At 38.9% G+C, this 24,061-nt stretch overlaps 1 protein-coding gene across 2 annotated transcripts in view; it reads right to left on the bottom strand.

Annotated features, from left to right (window-relative positions):
* Nucleotide 1: 1 nt before the first annotated feature.
* Nucleotides 2–24,061, bottom strand: part of vib (phosphatidylinositol transfer protein vib) — a 24,597-nt gene continuing 537 nt past the window's right edge. The window contains exons 2-9 of one of the 2 annotated variants that reach the window (XM_076204140.1): nucleotides 12,670–12,700; nucleotides 10,575–10,738; nucleotides 9,268–9,367; nucleotides 7,896–7,973; nucleotides 6,120–6,287; nucleotides 5,163–5,284; nucleotides 4,368–4,458; nucleotides 2–2,161 (exon numbers count right to left, since the gene is read on the bottom strand). In XM_076204140.1, coding sequence (XP_076060255.1) covers nucleotides 2,120–2,161; nucleotides 4,368–4,458; nucleotides 5,163–5,284; nucleotides 6,120–6,287; nucleotides 7,896–7,973; nucleotides 9,268–9,367; nucleotides 10,575–10,738; nucleotides 12,670–12,700 — 796 coding nt within the window. In that variant the 3' untranslated portion in view covers nucleotides 2–2,119. Of the gene's footprint in view, nucleotides 2,162–4,367; nucleotides 4,459–5,162; nucleotides 5,285–6,119; nucleotides 6,288–6,721; nucleotides 6,800–7,895; nucleotides 7,974–9,267; nucleotides 9,368–10,574; nucleotides 10,739–12,669; nucleotides 12,701–24,061 lie in introns of both variants that reach the window. The other variant, XM_076204141.1, reaches the window with a different exon arrangement.

Raw genomic sequence — 24,061 nt, 5'->3', positions numbered from 1 at the left:
CCAACAGAACAGACTATATTCTGGCTAACACTGCAATAAGTCTATCTCAGGGACACACTATCAAGTTTATCTGTGGCCAACATGTACTCTTCAAGATCACACTACAATGTTTCACAATGGTGTCCAAGAAAGATAAGGGGAAGGTTGCAGATGAGGCTAAGAGGGTAGAAAGCCAAGCACCTTGAAGTGAACCAGCTGCGAGACACAGCTGGTCCACGGAGTCAAAGTTGTGGCTGTCGAGGGAGGGAGCAAGAGGTCACCACCTGCCAGCAACTTTGCAAATGCAGGTGGTGCTTCTTGTTGCTAAACAATGAGACAAGTCAACATTGATTCATGGAATGATTTCACAAATATATTTAAAATATTATGTTTGCATCTTGGTTAAAGGCTCTTGTGAATGGAAAGGAAGAAATACATTTCAGAGGTAGAGCTCCCTAAACGTATGAACACAACCATTTCAAGAACTAGAAAACTTAAGTGACTGGGAATGAAATTACTCGACGAAAAGGAACAAGAGAGTTGGCAAGAAAATGACAAGCCCCATCCCTAAGATACACCATCAACCAGCCCTTCACCAAGATGAAACAAATTCCCAGTTCTTCACCAGGACTAATAAAATGAAGTGTGTACAACCTCTGTCTTAATCAAGCATGCACAAGCAAACAAATTCAGGTTTGGCTTAGCTGCATATGACAATGTTTCATTTAAATTAATTGTTCTCTTTAAACTCTCCTTGTGAACCATTAGAATATGTACTTTCATCTATATCTAAAAAGGTGTCTGTACACTAACAGTACTGCACCACTATCTTTCTATATACACCTTTCACATGAAGCTGTGGAGAATGTCAAGGAAACAATGGATTAATCTTGAGATGCAACATGGGGGGGGAGGGGAGGGACACAATGACATGAAGTGGCAAAGCCAAACCAAGGATACAATATAGACTAATAAGATGGTTGACTCCATGGCAGTAGCATTTGACAGAAGGCAAGGTTTGACATGAGAACTGTACAGTGCACCATGCCACTGGCTGGCCTTCACACCATAACACCTACCACTAAAAATATCGATTTCATCCAAGTTACAGTTACAATTTGTTAGTCCAAATCATTTGTGTAGTTTTATGGCACTTCTATATATACTTTTTTTTTTACAGGTTTGATTAAATGCTAAAAAGTCATGCATAATTACAGAATCTTTAGAAATCGAATCAAACAAAATTGGGTTTAAACAATAAAAATTCTGAAAATTTCTCACCACATTCATTATGAATAAATCAACTTTATATAAAATCCATTTTTTTTTTTTTTTATGACAGACTGAATAGGCCTATATGGTTACCCTACTTACCATTTCATGACTTTGGCTGGTGAAGGACCCCTGGGAGTGACAAAAACCACAAAACTGATCCTTCCAACACAAGAATATACAATACATGGAGTCCCATGTTATTTCTTGGACACCCAAGCTAGTTTCTCATAATTTGCAATCCTGACAAAATTTACATAGACAAGAACTGACTACCTATTAACAGTCATGGCTTTCACCTCAACAGGTTGTGGAATGAATGGAACACTTGTCATTCGCCTCCACATCAACAATTACTGATTAATAACAATCACTTTTATTTGCTACCATGCCAAAGTGCTTCTACACAAGCCTGTGATCTACCACTTGGCACCGTAGATGATAACATGATATGACTCAAGGTATTTGCATCTAATCACATCACTGCATATGCATGAAACATCACCTGATCGCTAACTACATACATACACATAATTTTGTATCTGGTTCAGATGTTTTGAATTTAAATTACTAAGCCTAAAATGTTTGTTTTTTTGTAAAATCCCCCCCAAAAACAGCTGGATCACTACTCGTATCTCTCCAAGTTTGCAATATCGTTCCTCTCTAGTTTCACTCTTAAAATCATATTCAAACTTATACTCAAAAAGCTTGAGCTACATCGAAGGAGTGTCCCAACAACCTCTCTTCTAGCAGAAGTGTAGTTGCGGCACTTGGGTAAACGAAGAGCTTCCATGGACGCCTATGAATTGGTGAAGGTTGCATTGCTTGGGGAACTAGTTTGTCAGAGCACTTAGGCTGGACTTCCCTTCTATTCACTCTTGGTTCCTCGTACATTTCCCACATGTCTTTGCTGCAAAACAAGAGAAATCATTGATACCTTTACAATGAAACATTTTAAATATTTTTATATTAGCATAACCCAAGATGAAAGTGGGTACTGGCTGGCTACCTCCCTTATAAGTGGGGAAGAGGCCCTGGATATATACATACATACACATACCAAAGGCTTTTTCCCCCTTACACAGGGGGTAGCCAAAAAGAAAAAGGCACAGAAATCACCCCCACCCATTTCACTTCCCATATATTCCACTCCCCTCCCTCCCTCCTATCTCGGCACCTCCTGGATGACGGGTCATCCCTGCATCATGTCCACTGCCCTGGGTCAGAAGCAGTGTCGCAAGACACAACACATCCACAGCAAGGCCGCTTCATAAATGCGGCGACCTCCCCCTCTCTGTCCCCTCACGCAGGTAATGAGAAAACGGGGAGAAATCCCTTCGGGCTGCATCAAATTTTTTTCTCATACATACTTCCTTAACCCCTATCCCCCACCCACTCCCCCTCATGCATCACAGCCTCATCTATACACAACCCTTCTCCATTCACCCCTATCTTCTGTCCTGGGTATATAGATAGGTGTATTAACAGAAAGGAACCAAATGTTGAAGATAAATTGCAAACGAGACCCATCAAGTGTTGCTCCTTTCCTGTATACTACAATTAAGTAAACAAATGCACACTTTTTTTTTTTCCCCTGCCAAGTCAAGGCACACACCTATTTACCACCCCTCCCATTTGCACTAAGTGGACAAAGGGTCACCCTTGTCCCTACGACACTGCTGCAAGACTGCACCTTCACAGTAGGACCCAACAGCTGGAGCCAATTTACCCATACCACTTCATTACACAGTATATCAAACCCCCATGTCCATCTTGCATTCATTTGAAAATTTTACAGAGCAGGTAAGAACATTCCTTTGGGTTGTGTTATTTCTTTAACCATTTACAACCACCATCCAGTCACTCCTATCTTTTGTATTATCTCTTCCTTGCTTTACAGACATTTCTCTTCCATCCAATGCCCCCTTTACTCCAAGAAAATCAACTACAGCAACTGGTTCAGCCCATCAGTAAAAAGATCTTGTGTTGATGTCTGAAAACAGTGTAGGACAGTAGGTATCTGGTGTTCAGTATCCTGTATAGCAGTTGCATCCGAAACAAATACGTGTTAATAACATTTTAGTGTGAGGCTGTGACCTAAATGCAAGCATGATATGGCTTAATGTCACAAACCCCCCTATCAGGAGGCTAGGACAGTGCCCCTTGACAGAGGACTTTGCAGCTTGGAATTTAATGAACCATGCCCTTGGTTCAACTTTGCCAGTGGCAGGGTTTGAACCACCATCCCCTCAACCATCACTGCAAGTAACAGCGCCCTAACCCACTCAGCCATCGATTTTCCTAGCATACCAGTACAATTCCAATTTGTCCTTTAAGCTCTTTGCTGGGTTAGTTTCTGAGGGTTTAGGGAAAAAGGGCCTTTTGGTATATATGTATGTAGGTACTGTGATGAGCTTGTTTTGTGGTCTGAGTGAAAATGTATTTTTTGTACATACTGTGGGTTACAAAAATTAAATTAGATGCAACCATCACACAAAAGTTACAGAGCATTTTATGCTACACCGTCCAGTACTAACTTTCTACATCAACACAAAATCTCTTCAAAGAATACCTTCTCCCTTCCTTGCTCAACAGATTCCCCTCTTGCCCCTTTCATACCAGCCATCCATCCTTGGTCATCCCCTCATGTTCACTCCATCCACCTCTGCTTTCCACACCTTTTTTTTTTTTTTTTTTTACTAATCTTTCTTTTAATCATTCTTTCCACGTGTCTAAACCAACCATCCCAATATTCTATCATAAGCCCTATCTGCCATCTCCTTTTCCATCCCCGCTCTCCCCCTCACCTCGTCTCTCACTCTATCCAACCTTGTAACCCCTACCATATTTATCAGTTATTTGATCTCAAAACACATTTAAACTTTTCCTCTCTGCTCTCTTAAATTCCAAACCACTGCTCCATACAGTGCCATCAGCACACTCACCTCTTTGCATCCATTCCCAGATGCATATTACTCATGATACTTTTTTAATCTCCCAAACACATTTACTTGCTTCTCTCAACCTACAATTTACCTCCACCTCAACTCCTTCCTTTCCAACTTCATGTGACCCCAAATACCTAAAATTATCTACTTCCTCAAGTCAATATTTACCTTATCTAAATCCTCTTTGGTCTTGTTTTCAAGTGCTCTGATGTCATCCATTGTCATACCATGCCATCTATCCATCCAGCAAAACACTTGTCTGAAACCAAATGCAGTATCAATTATTCAAAAGTCCAAATACAATGCACTACATACACTACAGTGACATTTAAAAATAGGATGAAGCCCCTCTATAACCTTACAAAACTACTTAAAATCAATGCACTTATCTGTTAACTAAACTGAATCTAATTGTTTGGCAATAGATTAATTCATAAAAAATCAACAGACCAGAGGGGTTAACTGCAGTATGTTTTCTGGGAACCATTTACACAAGAGAACAGGGGAAATCTATTTTATTCCCACAGAAATAATACTATCTGTCTTTAAACCAACAAATCTGTTAAGATCAGGGGTGTCAAAATCATGGCCAGTGGGATGGTCTTAAGTGGCCTGCGAGGATACAAGGGAGTTTTCAACTCAAGTTACTATAATTGTTATACATATATATACCAAAGGCTCCCCCCCCCCTTATAAGGGAGGTAGCCAAAAAATAAAGTCATAAAAATCACTCCCACACATTCCATCCCTATCACATTCCACTCAGGTAATTAAACTGTTAATACGAGACTTATTTTATTTCATTATTTTAAATTCTTATGGGCCTTGAGACCATAATCAAGTGCGTAATTGGCCCTCAAAAGGATTCGAACTTGACATCCCCCCCCCAAAAAAAAAAAAAAAAAAAAAAGTGAGCCAGGGAAAAGCCTCAAACTAAACAAGACATGTCAGTTTTTCACACACCTATGGAAATTGGTGAAGAGACGTCTTTCAGCATCCTGAATAAACTTTTCCACTCGTGTCTGAAGGCCAAACCACTTGAATTCTACAGTAACCAACTTGTAGCAGGTCATAAGAGGATCCAGCTGAAATTCAAAACAAGAATTTGTTTAACTTTTATGAATACATAACTCTAAACAAACTAAGCCACAAAAGTTTAATTTGTAACAGTTATGAAAATGAATATCACACATATATCAAGGAATTTTTCCCCCTTGCAAGGGTGGTAGCCTAAGTCAAAGGCATAACCCACTCCCACCTACTCCACTCCCATTCACCACCTCTCCCCCCTCCTTTTCTTGGCTGCTTCTGGATGACAGGTCATCCCTGCATCTCACCCACAGCCCTGGGTCAGAAGCAATGCAGGAAGACACAGCACATCCACAGCAAGGGCACTTCATTTAATCAGCAACCCCCTAATCCGTCCCCTTGTGCAGAAAGAGAGAAGACGGGGAGAAATCCCTTTAGGCTGCGTCAAAATATCATTCACACATACTCCTTCACCCCATCCCCCCCCACTCCCTTCCATGCATCACAGCATTATCCATACACAACCATTCTCCATTCACCCCTATCTTTTGTCTTCTCCCTTCCTTCCTCAATGCATTTCCCTCTTTGCCAATGCTGCTTTTACACCATCTACCCATCTTGTTCTTGGTCACTACCTTCATGTTCACTCCTTCCACCTCTTTCACTAATCTTTCTTCATTCTTTCCATGTGTCTAAACCATCCTAATACTATTTCATCAACCAATACCATGCAAATAAATCAAATGAGTGTGTGGGTGTGTATGGAAGGACAAGAGATTATATAGAGAAAAGGAGAGGAAGAGGAGAAAGGGAGGAGAGTTACAATTAGAATAGATTTGGACAAGGTGTCTGTACAGGACACCCATGAAGGAAGGCTACAATCCAACTTACCCCTTCCCACCAATTCCTTCCCTTAAGAGGCCCTCGTCCTGTCTTTTCCGACTTGAACTTCGTAGGATCTTCATCTGCCTTATAGTCTGCTGTTTTTACTGGATCATTAGATATATCTATTGTAACAATTTCCCTGAGCTTTAGTTTTTCTCCTGTGAGTTCATGAGCCTTTCATAAGTAGAAAAAAATACCAGTTAGTACAAAACAGAAATCATACAAATATAAAGTATGCACAGTTTTTTTTTAACTATGGCACTGGAAACTATGCAAAACGTCAAAAATAACCCAAGCGCAGAATGAATAATTTTGTCATGTTATTACGAGGTATACAAACTGAACGTAAACTTTGGCACAATTTGAAGGAACACAATGCATGACCAAATAAACAATGCAGCGCACCCAATCATATGAAATGTAATAAAAGATACATTAGTAATAGTCTAGATTATGGTGGATCTGACAATATTTTCCTCATAAAAAATAAATACTAATGTAAGCAATATATTAAACACTATAGACATATCTGAAGTATTTATTGTCATTAAATCTTTTAAACTCTAACACAAAATAGATAATTAATTCTAGCCAAGCGTGAAACTTACATTAGGGGAACGTCCATTGTCAGGCAGATGTAGGGTCTCAATGCATATAACAAAATTTTTCTTCATATAGCCAGGGTTCTGTCATGCATACAAAAGGACAATTTAAAAGAAGCACCTAACAATGACAGAATCAATGTGGAGGTGGTAGCAGTAAAAACTATTGCTCAGGCAAAAGGAAGGACCACAGTGCTTTTGCCTTCATCTACATGCAAAAGAATAATCATCCGATTAATTTCTGCATTAGTTGATCATTCAAGCCACATGCTGAGGTGCTCTCCTTAACAATGTTGTTAGTAACATGCCGTTAGTTATCCGAGGCCATGGTATAAAAGCAGCATCTACTCTCGAATTGGACGTGTAACTCTTGAACCACACACATACAGAGATGTCTACACTGATAAATTCAGATATCAAGCTCAAAAACCCACATGGAATCATACATAGGAGGAAGTGGTGGTGGTGGTGGGGGGGGGTGAGGAACTTGGGAGAAGTGGGAGGAGGTAAAGAGAAGAAAGAGAAGCAGGGGAGGAAGGAGTTGGGGTAGGAAGGGGATGTGGAGACAAACCTGGTAAACAAGGCACTCGGCCCACGCCCTAGCACACCGTAATGCCCAAGAATGTGAGAGAGGAAGGATGACTCGGAGGAGCAAGGTTGGCGATACTATATGTTGCGTTTAAAATATTGGGTTTACTTTCTAGAGAGATATCTCCACATCCTCTTCAACATCATAGGTTTCTCACATTTTTTCAATTTCTAACAAGGCACAAATGGGATTTAAAAACAGACATATATAACAATCTTTCATATCCCACATTGATGACTTGACACAAGAAGAACTGTCTCTACTTTCAGACAATCATGCCATGCAACATGATGGGAAATATTCAGAGTTCAATCAATCAACCCCTTGTTCTAAACTTCTCTGAAAGTAGACTCTCAAACACAATTGCAATAATTCATACAAGGAAAGGTAAATGCATTTCCATGCTTTATCTAAATAACAGCAACTATAATGTGGTTGGTACAGCATAAGCAATGGTTTGTACATTAATACAAGTATAGACCATATTAAACACAGGAATCAGCTCTCAGGACAAGGGCAGTAAAGCGGTTATTATCAACTGTGTAGCTCAATGGCATGCTACTACAGACGGGGATATGTTGCACCACTCACATTCTCCATCTTTCCATCACCTGGAGCATGAAGAGTTTCTATTGTGATGTAAAATGCCTCTTTCATATAACCTGGATTCTGAAAAACAACTTTTTTTTTAACACTTCACCATTACATCTTTAAGCAACAAACTGAAAAAGAAAAAATTGTGATGAATAATTGTGTATTCTCATTACCTTTGACATTATGAAAAATTATAAAACTGGTAATAAACATATCAAAAGGTCTTTTATCCATTACAAGGAAATTGACTGTGTCAAACCATATATCCACCCCATACAATTGTTTACATAATTGTATTTATATAACTGTTACTTTGGTATCCCTAAACTGTTCTATGGGTTTGTCAACTGTAAATCAAGACACAAGGAAATAGAGTTGACATAAGATAGAAGTTTAAAAAGCAACACATGCTGAAATAATTAAATGTTTACAATTTTCACTAAAGTAAACAGTTTTGCAGAAGAGAGGGCAGACAACATCTGATTCTATGTTACAAATGTAGAAGTAAGGTAAATACACAAACTATTGTATGTATTGATGGAAAGAAATGAACTACAGACCAGTGTCACTGACCAGAATGACAGCTAAAAAGAGTGAAAGAATTGTAAATATGTGTTAAACATCTTAACAAAAACATTTAGGCAGATATCTGGTTTCAAGACCGAAGATCAAGTGTACTAACCCTGCTAAACTTGTACTCGAGAACAGATTATGTGCATCAGGAAGGAGAGGACTGGATCTAAAGAAGGAATCCAACAAGGTACCTCACATTCAACATTTCACGGAAATTTGAGAACATTATAGAACTTAGTCAAGTTCTTTGAATGGATAGAAGGGATTTCCTGATAGACTAATACATGAGAACAGAAGAGAAGTACAAGATACCAAAATGGAGGGTGGTGACTGGAGGAGTGTCCCATAATTGTCAGCTACATTACCTGTAATGTCCTTGAGGTACAAGTACATGAATGACATGACTACAGATGATGCAAAGATCATGAGAAGAATAAAAGATGAGGAGGACTGCAAACTGATACAAGAGCTAAATTAAGCACAGAGATAATTATGGAATTGTGCTACAAGTGGACAGAACCTTATCCTTCCATACAATGATGGTTATAATTGTTGGGATGCACCAATTGTACTCCTTCTCAAGAGACATAGGCATGTAATTTGCTAGGATGTTACATGTACAAAAAGTGTGGAAGGCTGAGGTGGATGGAATAAACAAGAGGGGAAGACTGAAAATCAGACAAATATGATAATTTGGGAACAAGTGACAAGTCCCCATAAGCCGAACTCCTTTTACAGTTAAATACAATTAAGTAAATGCGGGGATAAAACAAGAAGTAATACTTAAATGACTTACACTAATTACTGTCTTGCAGTATGGGTAGGCATTCCAAGCCTCTTCATGAATCTCCAAAGAACCTTCAGGAGCTAGTAGTCTAATAAAGGATGGAACTTTACTGAAAAGAAAGAAAAGTGTGTCAACAAATCTGAGAAATTTATGAACATAGATTGTAATACCTAATATATATATATAATAAAGTAATAGCTTCTATCTGTTCACGAACTCCTCCTAGGGTTTTGGAGATAGACCCCCATAACCATATATATTCTGATACCCTATCACTCCAGGTACTTGGATAACTATATTTCATTTCCTAATTTTTTTTATTTTGGCTAGGGTTAAAGGGGTATGGTGGGGGTAACATGCCACTACTGTAGTGTGCCTTTAACACGATTGACATTTTGTGACAAAAATTACCAAGATTAAACAAATCATGTGTGTTCATATTATCTATATTTGTGAAATTAATGTTGCCACAAACTATGATAGCCTTTGTAAAGAGAAAGCAGTGTAAATGTAAAATGATTGTATAATTTTACAAAATGTTTATGTACTGTTTATTTTCATTTTACTTTTTTGTGGGTGGTAATATACTCAAGTTCAAAGATAATGAAAGGCTAATTCAATTCTTCTATTATGGCTGAATATATTTTATTTCCAAAGGGCGTCTCCCTCCTCAAATTGATTTTTTTCTTACTTTCTTAACATTTTATTTGTATTACCTTTTCCATTCAGTTATATTGATACGTGTAACTTTTCTCCACAAATTCTATCAAAATTAAAATGATCATCATTTGCCTGCAGCAATGTGCAGGTAGTTTGGCTTGTGTATGTATATATATACATATATATATATATAGAGAAGGAGTCATTCAGTCTTCCTGGTATAAACACTAATTCTATTTCAACTGAAAAAATAATTAAAAGTTCTCAAGTACATGATACTATTATGAAGAAATGCCACAGAGAGCTTTGTAAGGTTGAACATCTCCACTTGTAAACATATCTGTTCCATTGTCTGCATTCATCATTCCCAAGTCTGTCAAGGAACAGAGCTACTATATTCATCCCATCCCCATTTCAATTATTTCTTGCTGGTATTTATCATATCATGAGTAGTACTTTTTTTGTGCTGCGCACAATATTCTTGACAAAATAGATTTATTCAGCTTTACAATTTCAGTGAAAAACCTACATTTACAATGGAGTGTGACAAATTTAATTCTTTCATGCCAAAAACCAAAATCTTGTTCTCCTCTTTTACAGAAATTGCACTACATAAACAAAAAATTATTACATAAATCGAGAAAAATATAACTCACCTTTTCAAGTGGTATATTTTATAAGTGTACTGCCCTTTGTTGTACTTGCCCCCTAGAAGTGGATAATTATCATATGGTTCATTTTTGAGAACTTCAATACCCTCTCCTCCTCCAGTTTCATTTTTACTGGCCTCGGCTACACTATAGAGCTGGGCAACTTGGTACTGTTAAAATAAAACAAAAAAGAAATTAGTGAATGAACACTGCAATGAAATAGGCATATACTTCCAATATATATTCAAAATGTTTATGCCAAATGTTCATCCCTATCAAGAAAATCATGTACCTAGCCTGCAAGTTATTTCTCTACAGGGGAAATGGTTTGTTGACATTTCTAGGTTGGGGAGTTTACTGGTGTAGTGTGGTTGATATACTCCTCTATACCTTCTATGGTTTCTTCTGGAGAGGTTATCTTTTCTTGGAATGGAAGGGCATTTTAGGATGGACAAGTTTGTGGAGGTGGTGGTGGTTTGCAAAAGAGGTTCTTGTAATCTTTTATCTGGGTAGGAGGATTGCAGGTGTTGGGGTGAGGTGATGAATGGATTTGTGAGTGAGGGTTTTGGTGGACAGATGGGAGTTGTTGTTGTCGTTCCCTAGACTGTCTGTCCGAGCAGTCCCGTCTCCCCAAGGAAGGCCACAGCCGAAACTGGGTTTTCCCACAAATCCTTTATAGAGTGTATGTTGTGTTGTTTGCGTGCATGATTGTGTATAATGCAGTCTTCCATTATGTGTTGTATGGTATGGGGTGAAGTGTTACATCCTGGGCAGCTGTTCACAACACGGTCGTCCAGCCTCTTCTGGTAGCTTAGAAGTGCTGGGTGGTGACCGCATCGCAGTCTGGCCAAGTGGACTCTGTCCTTTCGTGGGAGAGAGGATTCAGAAGGGTGGATATCAGGGGGTCTGGCATGCAGCAGTGTGTTGTCTTTCAGTGTGTTAATGGAGCGGTGAGTGATATGATTATGAATATGTTTCCGGAGGCTGGTATTTGGTGGTTGTGGAGGAAGAGAAGAGAGTATCTGTGCGTAATAAAGGTCTTTGGGTGTAGTTTTAATGTTTCTTGGTGTGTGTGGGTGTTCTGCTATGTAGTGTAGCGGGTGTGATGTGTTTGTGGTGGCTGCGGCAAGTGTTTGTGTGCCTCTCATGTCGAGGTGGTCCTTGACTTTGAGGACTTTTGTTTCATGGTGTAAATGGTCTGTAGGTGTTGTATTTGTGCAGCCTGTAATTGTTTTAGGGCTTTGTTTTGTATGATTTGAAGGGTGTTGTGGTGTGTCTCACTGAGATTAGGAGCCCATGCAGGACTCACATAATTCATCACTGAGCGTATGCATTGTTTGTATATTGTTATATTAGTTTCTTTGTTTTGTCCAAATGTTGTTCCAGTGATTGACTTAAGTGCGTTAAGTCTAGGTGTGCATTTGTTTTTTATGTTTGTGATGTGTTGTTTGAAAGACATGGATGTATTGTATGTTACACCAAGAATTTTTGGTGTGTTTGTGTGTGGTATTAGAGTGTTGTTGATGTAGAGATGAGGTATGTATTTGTGTTCTTTTGTCCAGTTGGTGAGAAGTGTTGCTGTAGATTTGGTTGGAGCTATTTTGAGTCTGTTTGTGATGAACCATGTGTTGATGGGAGTTGTACAAGAGGTTCTTGTATTTCAGATGGATTGAAGGAAAGGGAAGTTAAGGTAGGAACAAGTCTATGGATGTGTAAGTCGTTGTTTGTACACCAAATGTTATAGATTGGATTGGTTTGTGTTGTATAGTGAACAGGAATGATTAGTTACAATGAAGAATATTAGTTTGCGTCACAGAGTTGTGGTGGTGTCTCCACAAAGGAGGTATATTGCAATGACGTCTCTAAGAAGATATGGGGGGCAACTGACTAAGAAGGTTTGATAGTATTTCTAATGTTTACTGTTCCCACATTTCACATGGGTAGGGAAAAGGAGAATAGGAATGTGGTATAGCATTACAAGTTCAGGGGGGGGGGGGCTACATGTGCCCTGTTGTGTTATTTGTGAACAAACATAGTCAGGTTTATATTGCTAGAGAAGGGCACACATTATTCCCCAGTTTGGGATATGTCAACAACTTACCTCCTCTACAGTTAGTGGCAAAATCACTCGGCTGAAATAGAGGAAAAAAATACATAAATAACAAATATCGATTCTTAAAATGAGAGATGCTATAGTGATAAGATGTTCTATGAGACAAGAGATGGGAATGACTAGGAAGGGGCAACACTTGTGGAGATATAGTGGTTGGTTAAGCTATACTGTCATAATATGCTTAAAATTTATAAGCTGTCACCATCACATACTCAAGTGAAAACTCAATTTCATTAAATTATTTGAAGTATGTGGCCTTATGACAATATATACGTGACCCATGGGGCCCTTGAAGCAACATGAAATTGTTTTTGTATTTTTTAAAGCTAGTGGATAGATAGAAAATCTGAAACCTGATTGGGGGAGGGGGGTGGTTCAACGAGTTAAAAAGTTGAGAACCACTGATCTAACTCAATGTACCAATACCGGATTTAGATTAAAGCTACCACTCAGGCTACACTTTTTTTTTCTTGACGGGCTTTTTGAGTGTACTGCAGTTTTTATTCTGAATTATATAAACAGAATGGAGGGAATTCACAGAACACTGACCAAAATGCCCAGGATGTAATACTTCACCCCATACTATTCAACACGTCATGGAAGACTGCATTATACACAATCACGCATGCAAACAACACAACATACACTCCATAAAGGATTTATGGGAAAACCCCGTTTCAGCCATGGCATTCCTTGGGGAGAAGGGACTGCTCGGACAGACAGTCTAGGGAACAACAACACTGACCAAACAGGTCCCCAGTCTTGCAGATAAATAGTATGAAGGTTAAAACCATTGGACCTACCACTACTGAAAGAAGAGTTCAAATAGATCACTTGATAGTCTTCAGATCATAAAAAAGGAATGGATAAAATAGAGAGAACACCACAACAAGTCTAGAGAATAAAAACTCCAACTGTTCTCTATATTCGCCCTGCCACCCGCTCACCTACAGGATGTGAAAAAATGCATTTTCCATGCAGGTGCATAAGATCCTTGGAATGGCTTAAGACACGGATGGGGAACCTTTTTGTGTATGAAGGACACCTGACAATTCATCGTCCCACATAGAGGCCGCACTGAACAATTTTTTTTTTCAATATTTTATCCCTTTTTATAATGAATAATATATTTTTTAAATAATAGATAATATATTTTTTAAATAATATGTATATCAAAGGCCGCAGAAGGCCACACTTGATGGCCCGGAAGGCCGCAGGTTCCCCACCTCTGGCTTAGGAGATATATCCCAGGCTGGAAAAATACACGACTTCAAACCTAAATATGATAATTGAAAAATAGGCATATAGCCTAAGTTGGACTCATTCATGAATTTGAAGCCAAGTATAATGAATTGAAGAATAGGAGCCCCACAATCATTGCTCCTTCCTGTTTACTATTATTAGGCAAATGCACACATGAAATAAAATAAACAAATAATGTCTATAGAATATTAAGAAAGGTAATAATACAAAGGTAGTTCCGAAAGTAATGCCTCATTTTTTTTTATTCTGCACCAAAGGATCCAAGGGGACTATTTAAGGCATTATCATGATGACTGAATCTTTGTGCTTATAACCTGAATTTTTTATCTCTCTGTTGCAGATATTGACAGTGTCACAGTCCAATCCCATGTAAAGGGTGGGCATCAAAAGCGGAGATAAGTCATTGGATTCCTCCATGCAGTAGAACTAACCGGCATTCACTGGCTCATGGTGAACGTTTACAATGCAGAGGCAGTCGATGTCAACACAAATAGGAGACGGGTTCAATGATTCCAGAGTGGCAACAGATGTGTGTGTGTGTGACAAACTGCACTCCAGATGGTCATACACAGGCCCTTGCTCATCGCTGGCTAAAGTGCATTGAGAAGGGGGTGATTACATGAGAAATAAAATCTGAAGCAAAAATTTTTTTGTTTTAATGGTGCCACTCCCATCTTCGTCGCTCTTCCACTTTTTGAGGTACAAGTAAAAAACATTAGGAGGCTAGGAGGCGTTACTTTTGGAACAACCATCGTAATTGGTACTGCCAGTCTCGCCAAGTGGAAAATTACAGCTCCACAGCAGTCAACAACAACACCCCAGGCCCTCCCACAGACATCTCTGGGAAAAAACTGGACTGCTGTGTTGTATCAGTCTGATACCATTTGTCACTGGCTGAAAGTAGTGGCAGCAGGGAACCAATTGAAAGTTGTTACCTCTTTGTGTGTGAAACAGTGTAAGAAATACAGCTGAAGTTGACAAAGAAATCTTTGGTTCAGTCTGGACACCAAGTGTCAGCCCTCCTGAGAGAGGGGAGGGGGTTGACAGGTCTTGAAAGTGTGCGGCTCTAGTGTCTCCATCTCGCAGGATCATCACAAGCAAGTACCTGTCACTGGTCTCACAAATATAACAGTTCATCAACTCCTGCTACAGTTAAATATGTAAAATAGCTTTAGTCAACCATAAGTTAATTTAAGTATGATAGTTGGAGACAGAGACAAGAGGTCGGAGGAGGGATTGAGGAAGCTGGTGGCAGAGTTTGGGAGAGTATGTGATAGAAGAAAGCTAAAGATAAATGTGGGTAAAAGTAAGGTGATGAGATGTACAAGGGGTGAAAGTGGCAGTAGACTGGAAGTGAGCATTAAGGGAGAGCGACTGGAGGAAGTGGATAGTTTTAGATACTTGGGTGCAAGTGTAGCAGGAAAAGGTGGAGTGAAGGTGGAGGTAGAATGTAGATTGAGAGAAGCGAGTAAATGCCTTGGTGGATTAAAGAGTGTAATGAGGAATAGACATTTAGGAATGGATGCGAAGAGGAGACTGTATGAAGGAGTGATTGTGCCAACAGCACTGTATGGGGCAGAAACGTGGAACATAAGAGAAGAAGAGAGAAGGAGTTTGAATGTGTTTGAGATGAGGTGTCTGAGAAGTATGGTGGGGGTTACTAGGCTGGATAGAGTGAGAAATGAGGAGGTGAGGAGGAGAACAGGGGTGAAAAAGGAGCTGGGAGACAGGGTTGATGAAAGAATATTAGGATGGTTTGGACACATGGAAAGAATGAGTGAAGAAAGACTAGTAAAAGATGTATGGAAGGCAGATGTGGAGGGAGTGAACATGAGGGGACGTCCTAGGATGAGGTGGATGGATGGGGTGAAGGGGGCTTTGGGGAAGAGGGGAATGTCTGTTGAGGAAGGAAGGGAGAGGACGGAAGACAGAGGTGAGTGGAGAATGGTTGTATATGGATGATGATGTGATTGCATGAGGAGGAATGGGCGGGGGGGGTGGGGTAGTATGTGTGAGTAAATTTTGACGCAGCCCGAAGGGATTTCTCCCCGTCCTCTCCTTGTATGCAAGGGGGGACAGAGAGGGGGGGTCGCCGATTAAATGAAGCGGCCTTGCTGTGGATGTGCTGTGTCTTGCGACACTGCTTCTGACCCAGGGCGGTGGGCAAGGTGCAGGGATGACCCGTCATCCAGGAGGTGCTCAGATGAGAGGGAGGGTGAGAGGGGTGTGGAGTGTATTTAGGGATGAAATGGATGGGAGTGTTTTTATGCCTTTCCCTTTTTGGCTACCTCCCTTGAAAGGGGGAAAAAGCCTTGGTATATGTATGTATGTATGTACAATTAGGTAAACAAGCACACACATACAGCTTTCCTAATAGACGTATCAATTTATAGAACAGCGTTCTCTATCTCGTTTCCTGCCTAAGAGGAAGAAGACCAGTTCTCAGTCATTGTTCCATCACCACCCCAGTGCTGGCTCCCATCCAGAAGTTGATGGTGAGTGTGAGGCAGCAACCGAGACCATCAGTAGAATCAAACTTCTTTCTCACTTATTCACAATAATCTATTCCAATTAACAACCATGAGCCTTCTGGCAATAGTGCACAATAATGGGGTGTGGGGATGGTGATCTTTGGAAGCTCTACATCACAACCTACACAACAAGCTGTGTAGGTTTTATGGTCACCTTGGGGTAGAATTTAGGGGTAACACAGCTTGGCAGTCCAATTAAGAATACACCCTGTTCACCCCACATAGGTAAGGGAATAGGAGGATGTCCTACACATTGGTTCCCTAAACCTAACTTTCCAAAAGCAGCATCAATAATAATAAGCAAACAACGACATGGAGGGAGCAACAGCCCACCCAAAACCAAGGTCCCTCAATTGTGCTCATGCCCCATGATGCAACATTCACTCTTAAATGTAAGAAATATCTCCAATGTAACACCAGAACAGTTGGCCACCCTCCCAAAAGAGGGTGATAATCACTGCTGTCAGCATTCTCCACAGACCCGAGCACCACAATCAATAACTGCAACCCACTAACCAATATTGCCATTGTTAGCCAACCCAGCCGCCAACTTGACCTATATGGAGTCCAAGTGACCCCAATTTAGACTATCCAAGTTTTTTAATCCTGAAATTGATCAACAATCGGTATATAGCAATGAAATTCGCAATGGAGGTACATGATGAATTTGAGGACAAATTCAGAACCCCTCTATGAGATGTAACCCCTAAGAGAAACTTTATTACCAGAGCTAGAAGCAACAACATACCTAAACCAAAGCTTTAACAACCTTGGCAGACAACCAAATCCAAACATAACTTCATAAAACATTTACTACCAGCATGGGAGTAGTTCACCTCCATCCACTATGATACACTAAGAAACAATGGAAAGAATAGGAAGACAACCAAAAACAATAAAAACATATTGGGGGTAAAAAGTTGTATGGATAGAGCATTTTAGTAGAATGTGCAGAATCTTATGGGGATTACAATAGAGGCAAGTGAGATGGATGTTTCTAGTCATGAGGTGACCACATGTGTCATGGGTGTACCTTCATCTCTGTATATTAGTGCTGCCTCAAAGCATCAATTATGTTGGTGAGAAGAGGGCCATGGATGGGTTTGATTGACTCAAGGTGGTTTGTTGGCCGTTTCTCCGAGCACTTTTGTTTCACATTTCATATTGAAAGATAGCATGTTCCAGGTAGAGTAAAGACAACAACAAAGGGGATTGACAATGTATTGAAAGCTACATTGTTGGCCCATTCACTGATTAGGATGGCTACTTGAGATGGCACCCAACAAAAGGGTACATATAACTGAGACTTGGATGATACATGAATGAAATTTGTGGATTAATGAGTGATGGGAGTGGTGAAAGTGCTTCCAAGGAGCTTCATGAGTTAAGGGCGAGGGAAATGAATTGTCAATATGATGCCAGGCAGTAAAGATAGAAAAAAAAGTTGATGAATCGAATTTCTGTATCCATTGGAGATACTGCTGCACAATCCATTCCACAGTCAAAGCAACTGTGTTCATGTCAATAGCAGATTAATAGATAGATGGGAGAGTGATTCTTATCAGATGATGATGACTGACTCCACTGACAAGCTACAATGTACATGTTGCATGGCAGTGGTGGTTGGAGGAGTTGGTCACTGTCATTGGGGGGGTCTGTGTGTACTGTACAGGGGAAAGGTTTTTCTGTGCGGGTGGGTGGGCAGTTCCTTACAAGAGGGGGGCTTTGGGGTGTATACTGAGGAATTACACGACATATTTGATACATGGATACTTGGAGAGTGAAGGAGAGCGATTGGATTCTGTAGATGAATTGAAGTTTGACCAGTATTCATTCCAATTGAGTCTAAGGGTACTGGAATGTCCACCGGACTAGGGAGAATTTTTGTGGATCTGGGGTGTAAGGTTGATCCTAAGGTGGGATGTGTTTCTTGTTCTGAGGCAGTGCAAGCTGTAACAGGCATGGAGGGTGAGGGATGATGGGCTCCAAGTATTTGGAAAGTGGTCTTGGTGGCATTTATGAGGTGGAGATGTTGATGTGGTACTTTAAATGTATTAGGCCACTTGCTATGTTATTTCTACCAAGGAGCTGGGTATTTTCTTAGGATGACAAGAATTAGGGGAGGTCATGCACAGGGGTACCAGTACTTATCTTGTTTGTGGTTTCTCTTGACAAGGTTGTTTGAGTGAAAATGTTGGGTGAAGGAGGATGTATTGTGTCATGGTGGCAAATCACAGTACTTCCATGTAATAAAGACTCTCCCCCTCACATTCATGGGTGACAGGGAAAACAAACCCCCAAACAAATCTAAAATTTCCGCCAATAATTTCCAATCCCCTAGAGCAATGTTGTATGAAAAATAATAGCCCCTGGAAAACACAATCACTTTCAACACCCCCAAACTGTGCAGAATGGCAAATGATCACTTAAACCAATTAGATATTCAAGATTTAGATAAATTACAGCAATGGTCTGAAAAGTGGCTAATGAAATTTAACAAAAGTAAATGCAAAGTAATGCACATAGGTAAAAATAAGAGTAAGTACGATTACAAGTTATTTGGAAATTCGTTAACAAGAGTGAATAGTGAAAAAGATCTCGGTGTAATTATCAGTAACGATCTCAAATCATCCAAGCAGTGTATTTCAGCCTCTGAGAAAGCAAATAAGATTCTAGGACTGATTGTGTGATCTGTTGAATTCAAAAGTGCATCACTAATTAACAAGCTATATAAATCGTTAAGTTTGTCCACATTTGGAATATGCTGTTTCCGTATGGTCACCAAATCTCATTAAAGACATTGACAGATTGGAAAAAGTACAACAGCGAGCCACAAAACTGATTCAAAATATAAAAAATAATTCATACAAAAATCGACTAAAACATATGAATCTGTTTTCCTTAAAAAAGCGTAGACTCAGAGGTGACTTGATACAGGTCTTTAAGATTCTACTGGGAACTGACAACATCAAAAGTGACAAAATTTTCACATACAGTCAACTCTCAACTAACACGTTTTCAATTTAACGAGTTAATTTTTAAGGAACTTTTTTTAAATAACACGACAATTTAGATTTAATAAAATTTGAATTTGGCAGTAAGAGCACTGAGAGAGAGAGGGTCCCTGTGTAGTCACTCTTCCATGCTTTTTTTATCTCAGTTTTTACACCAAAACAAAAAAGAAAACTGTCACCAACCCACAATTAATGGTAAACTAATTTTTAAATGTACAGACCGTGATTACAAGTCATAAAAGCTTGAAAATTGTTACAGAGAAATGAATAATTTAGAGATTGTAAACTCTCGTTTTCTGTTCTACACCAAAACAAAAAAGAAAATGGTGTCACCAACCCACAATTAATGGTACACTAATTTTTAAATGTATGGACCGTGATTATATGTCACAAAAGCTTGAAAAAATTGTTACAGAGAAATGAATAATTTAGAGATTGTAAACTCTCGTTTTCTGTTCTACACCAAAACAAAAAAGAAAATGGTGTCACCAACCCACAATTAATAATAAACTAATTTTGTTTGTTCTTGTGTGCACATAGAATAAATATGTACTACAAATAAATACAAAGAATGTGTGTTTTTGTTGTTTCTGTAACCTACAAATGTATTAATAATGTGTTTGTTCAAGTTTAGAGTAACAAAATCCCAAAATAGACGAGACTTTCCCAGTGTCCAGGAACCTAACCCCCCCATTACCATTATTTCCTATGAGAAAAATGTTTAACTAACGCAATTTTGATTAACATGACATCTCCAGGAACGTAAGCCTCACATTAATTGAGAGTTGACTGTACATACATATACCAAAGGCTTCCCCTCCCCCCTTACACGGGGAGTAGCCAAAAAGTAAAAGGCATAGAAACCACTCCCACCCATTCCATCCCCTACATATTCCACTCCCCTCCCTCCCTCTCATCTTGGCACCTCCTGGATGATGGGTCATCCCTGCATCCTGTCCACTGCCCTGGGTCAGAAGCAGTGTCGCAGCTCAGATTATCATTCAGTGTGAAAAAATTTTCATACTGAATGATAATCTGAGAAGAAACAATGGTCTCAAACTGTCAGGAAATAGATTTAATTTGGAAGTGGGTAAAAACAACTTTGCCAACCATGTAGTTAATGAATGAAATAAACTTCCTGCAGAGGCAGTACAATGTAGTTTCAGTTTGAAGCTTTAAGAATCATTTAGATAAGCACCTAAGCAAGATGCTGTAATGACTATAATTTATTTTATATTATTTGTTTTGTTATCCTTTGTCTGTTTATTATTATTTGCTTGATTCTCATTTAGTATTAATTATATGTCAATTTATTATTTACCTGTTTGTTTATTATTTAACTATACCTATGCATTTATGTATTTCATTATTATTTACATTATCATAGTTCTTCATTCATTAATTTATTTACCATTATAATTTTTTTCACATCTGACCTAGATATGGACCAAAAGGTCTCCTGTCAGCATGCTCCACCTTTGTAATATGAAAGACAATCCATATTCAAAACAAAATAACACACAGTAATTTGTAATAGTCTAACAGCCTGTACTGTACATAAACATATAGTGCAGTTATGATGCCACTACAGCAAAAGCAACAATGAATAAATAAATAAATAATGAAAATTAATAAAAAATTGAGAAGGCAGTTACATTAGCAAAGGCGGTCACAAGCGAGACGTTGTGAGTCACAGAGGAGGTGTAAGTCAGTGGACATGGGGCTATAGACAACAAAAAACAGATTTTCTTCACATGGGAATAAACCAACAGCAAGAGCCTATAAATAATGTGGATATCCCATGAGCATATGGATCATTCTTCTCTGTAAAATCCATGAATACCCACAAATGTGGAACCCACAGATGTGGACTCGGCCATCCTCTGCTTCAGGTTTCTCAAATGATGTTTAAAGTCTTGAAGACAGAGGATTTTAATTCTGATCATACACTAGTTTGTGAAGAAGCTGAAGGTAAGGTATCATATGCAGGGACTGAACAATGCACACACATACCAGTTGAATAGTGATATTACTTTGAGTACCCAAAATGCTGGCAACTGAAACTGAGGTGTAGTTATCATTTTCTTACAACATATGTTTGGTATCCTATGTGCAGGTGAGTTGGGAGCCAAGGTAAATTGAAAGTCAATATCAGTGTCAGGATTAGGATCATTACAAGATTATTTTCTTAATATACTCATTACTTTATGATACAAGTTTTCTAAAATGTTTGACTATGTACTCCCACAGTCATAGGTGACCATTCCCACTCTATTACTGAATAATGCATATGGTTTTGTTTGAACTGGGATATCAGCATGGATCAAGAGGAACAGAACTACCATACTAGTTCTCAATTCCTCTACTTGGAATCTATTTCCTTGGGGAAACATTTGGCAAGGTTTTCCATATAAAGTATCTAGGGCATGACCCAGAATTTCTGTTCTTTTCCAATGTAAGGGCTTGGATATTTGGGTTTACTGCTGCATGTTTCTTAGATTAATGGGCATCTGGAATAAGCAATGTTATAGACCTCCATTCGACTATTCAATTATCTGACCACGAAAATGAACAAGAAAAGAAACACACTACTAAAATCCGTTGCAAGCACAAGCTTTAGATAAAAGGGAACACCAATCACAATCTACAATAACTACATTCAATTAAGTTACCATTACATGGTTCCCAACATAGAAAACAGACACCTTAGAAAACTAAAAGTAATATTGCATCTTCAATATTCCTATGCATCAAAGACTATATAAAATGATACTTGTGTTTGGGGAGACATTCCTCACTCACATGATGCTGAGCAAGGTGGAGTCCAAATATCAAGAGCTGGGTGTATTCCTTGGTGTGTTCCGCTTTAGTATGGCTGCAGTTAGCGCTCCCAAACTATTAAAGCATTATAGGTGCTGATATAGTATGTAGCCTACAAAATTTTTCTTTGGTATAGTATGTGACCTACTGGACTTTTATTTTGGTATGAACCTGTCTCTTAAGCTTTAATAGTTTGGGACCACTAACTGCGACCAAACTAAAGCAGAATGCACCAAGAAACGCACCCAGCTCTGCCAAAAATGTGAAGAGCTTATTAGAAGAGAGATTTAATTTTTTCTTCTCCTACCATCCTCATATTTTCAATGTAAGCACATAATCACATGAATAGTCACATGAATACCTAAACCCCCTTTTTTGTATTATGTCTTTTTGTCCATAAACTTATTCAGTCTTGTTTAATACTCAAAAGATCCATTCTCCGTAAGTACATACATACATATATATACCAAGGCTTTTTCCCCCTTCCAAGGGAGGTAGCCAAAAAGGGAAAGGCATAAAAACACTCCCACCCATTTCATCCCTAAATACACTCCACACCCCTCCGACTGCTCAGACTTGAAAATTTTCTTCAAATCTTGCCTACAGCTGGCCATATCTTTCAAGACTCGACCTAACATCTTAATCTAATCTGGAGAAATTGGAAGAAATTACCCTTGTCTAGGTCATCTAAGCCAGAGGTGTCTTGTCTATCATGTAACCTGTCATTCACCTTGCTCATACTCCAGCTTATTGCTTATTTCATTCATACATCGCCCTCACTTTATGCAATCTTCAAATATATCTTTTACCCATTATAAAAAAAAAAAACTTGCCTTGATAGATTACAATTTTCTTTTTATATTTTGATAACCCCTGCCAAGAATGGTACCACATGCAGCAACATCCATACAAGATTGACTGAAATACATTATCCACAGCTTTCTCGCATCTTAAAAACTTCATTTCCAACTACATGGCTCATTCCTCATCTTGAACACAGAAAAATATGTCTGTTATTTCGGGCAGTATAGTCTTGGCCTCTGTTTAACTAAAACTGCATTTAAACATTACAAAAAGATATAAAATATAAACCCAACCATATACAGGTAAACATCAGAACTTGTCGACACAAAACTTTTCCTTTTCCATTCCCCACTGCCCACGCTCACAACCAAATTCAGAAAAATACGAGTACTGTGGTCACATACATCTAATATCACAACTGCAAAATTTTCAGTCTGGCATTTCTTCATTCACTTTTAATAAAAAACATTACTAATATTTACCATGGTGGCTATTTTATGTGTGCAGAATTTCTTTATACCCATTAATTCTAGTCTACTTATATCTAAGACTTTGAACATTTAACCTACATAAATATCAAGTACAACCATACATTAAATTCATACTTGAGAATCATGTTGCATTTACCAATACTATGCATCAAACACCTCAACCCTCCCTCCCAACCGCACTTGCCCCTTGGGCATGGGCACGAAAGTGAAAGGAATCTTGCCAACTAAGCCGCGAGCTTCAACAACCAGTCCTGTCACCCGTACAACCAACGTGTATATTAGGCGTTTGAGTGATACACTTACACACACGCCCCTTACTATTTGTGACAATTCCATACCTAAAAGGCATTTGACCTACTATTGCTCCTATAGCCATTGGACATTCGGGTCAATGTTTACAATTCTTTCGATTACTCTTATAGGTGCAATATCCTACATGATAATGTTTTTATTAGTC

Source organism: Oratosquilla oratoria, chromosome 20 (genome assembly GCF_046742065.1).
Source record: "Oratosquilla oratoria isolate Oo_2021 chromosome 20, ASM4674206v1, whole genome shotgun sequence".
NCBI classification, from domain to species: domain Eukaryota; kingdom Metazoa; phylum Arthropoda; class Malacostraca; order Stomatopoda; family Squillidae; genus Oratosquilla; species Oratosquilla oratoria.
The sequence above is the reverse complement of the archived record's forward strand: the minus strand, read 5'-3'. Positions and strand labels throughout refer to the sequence as shown.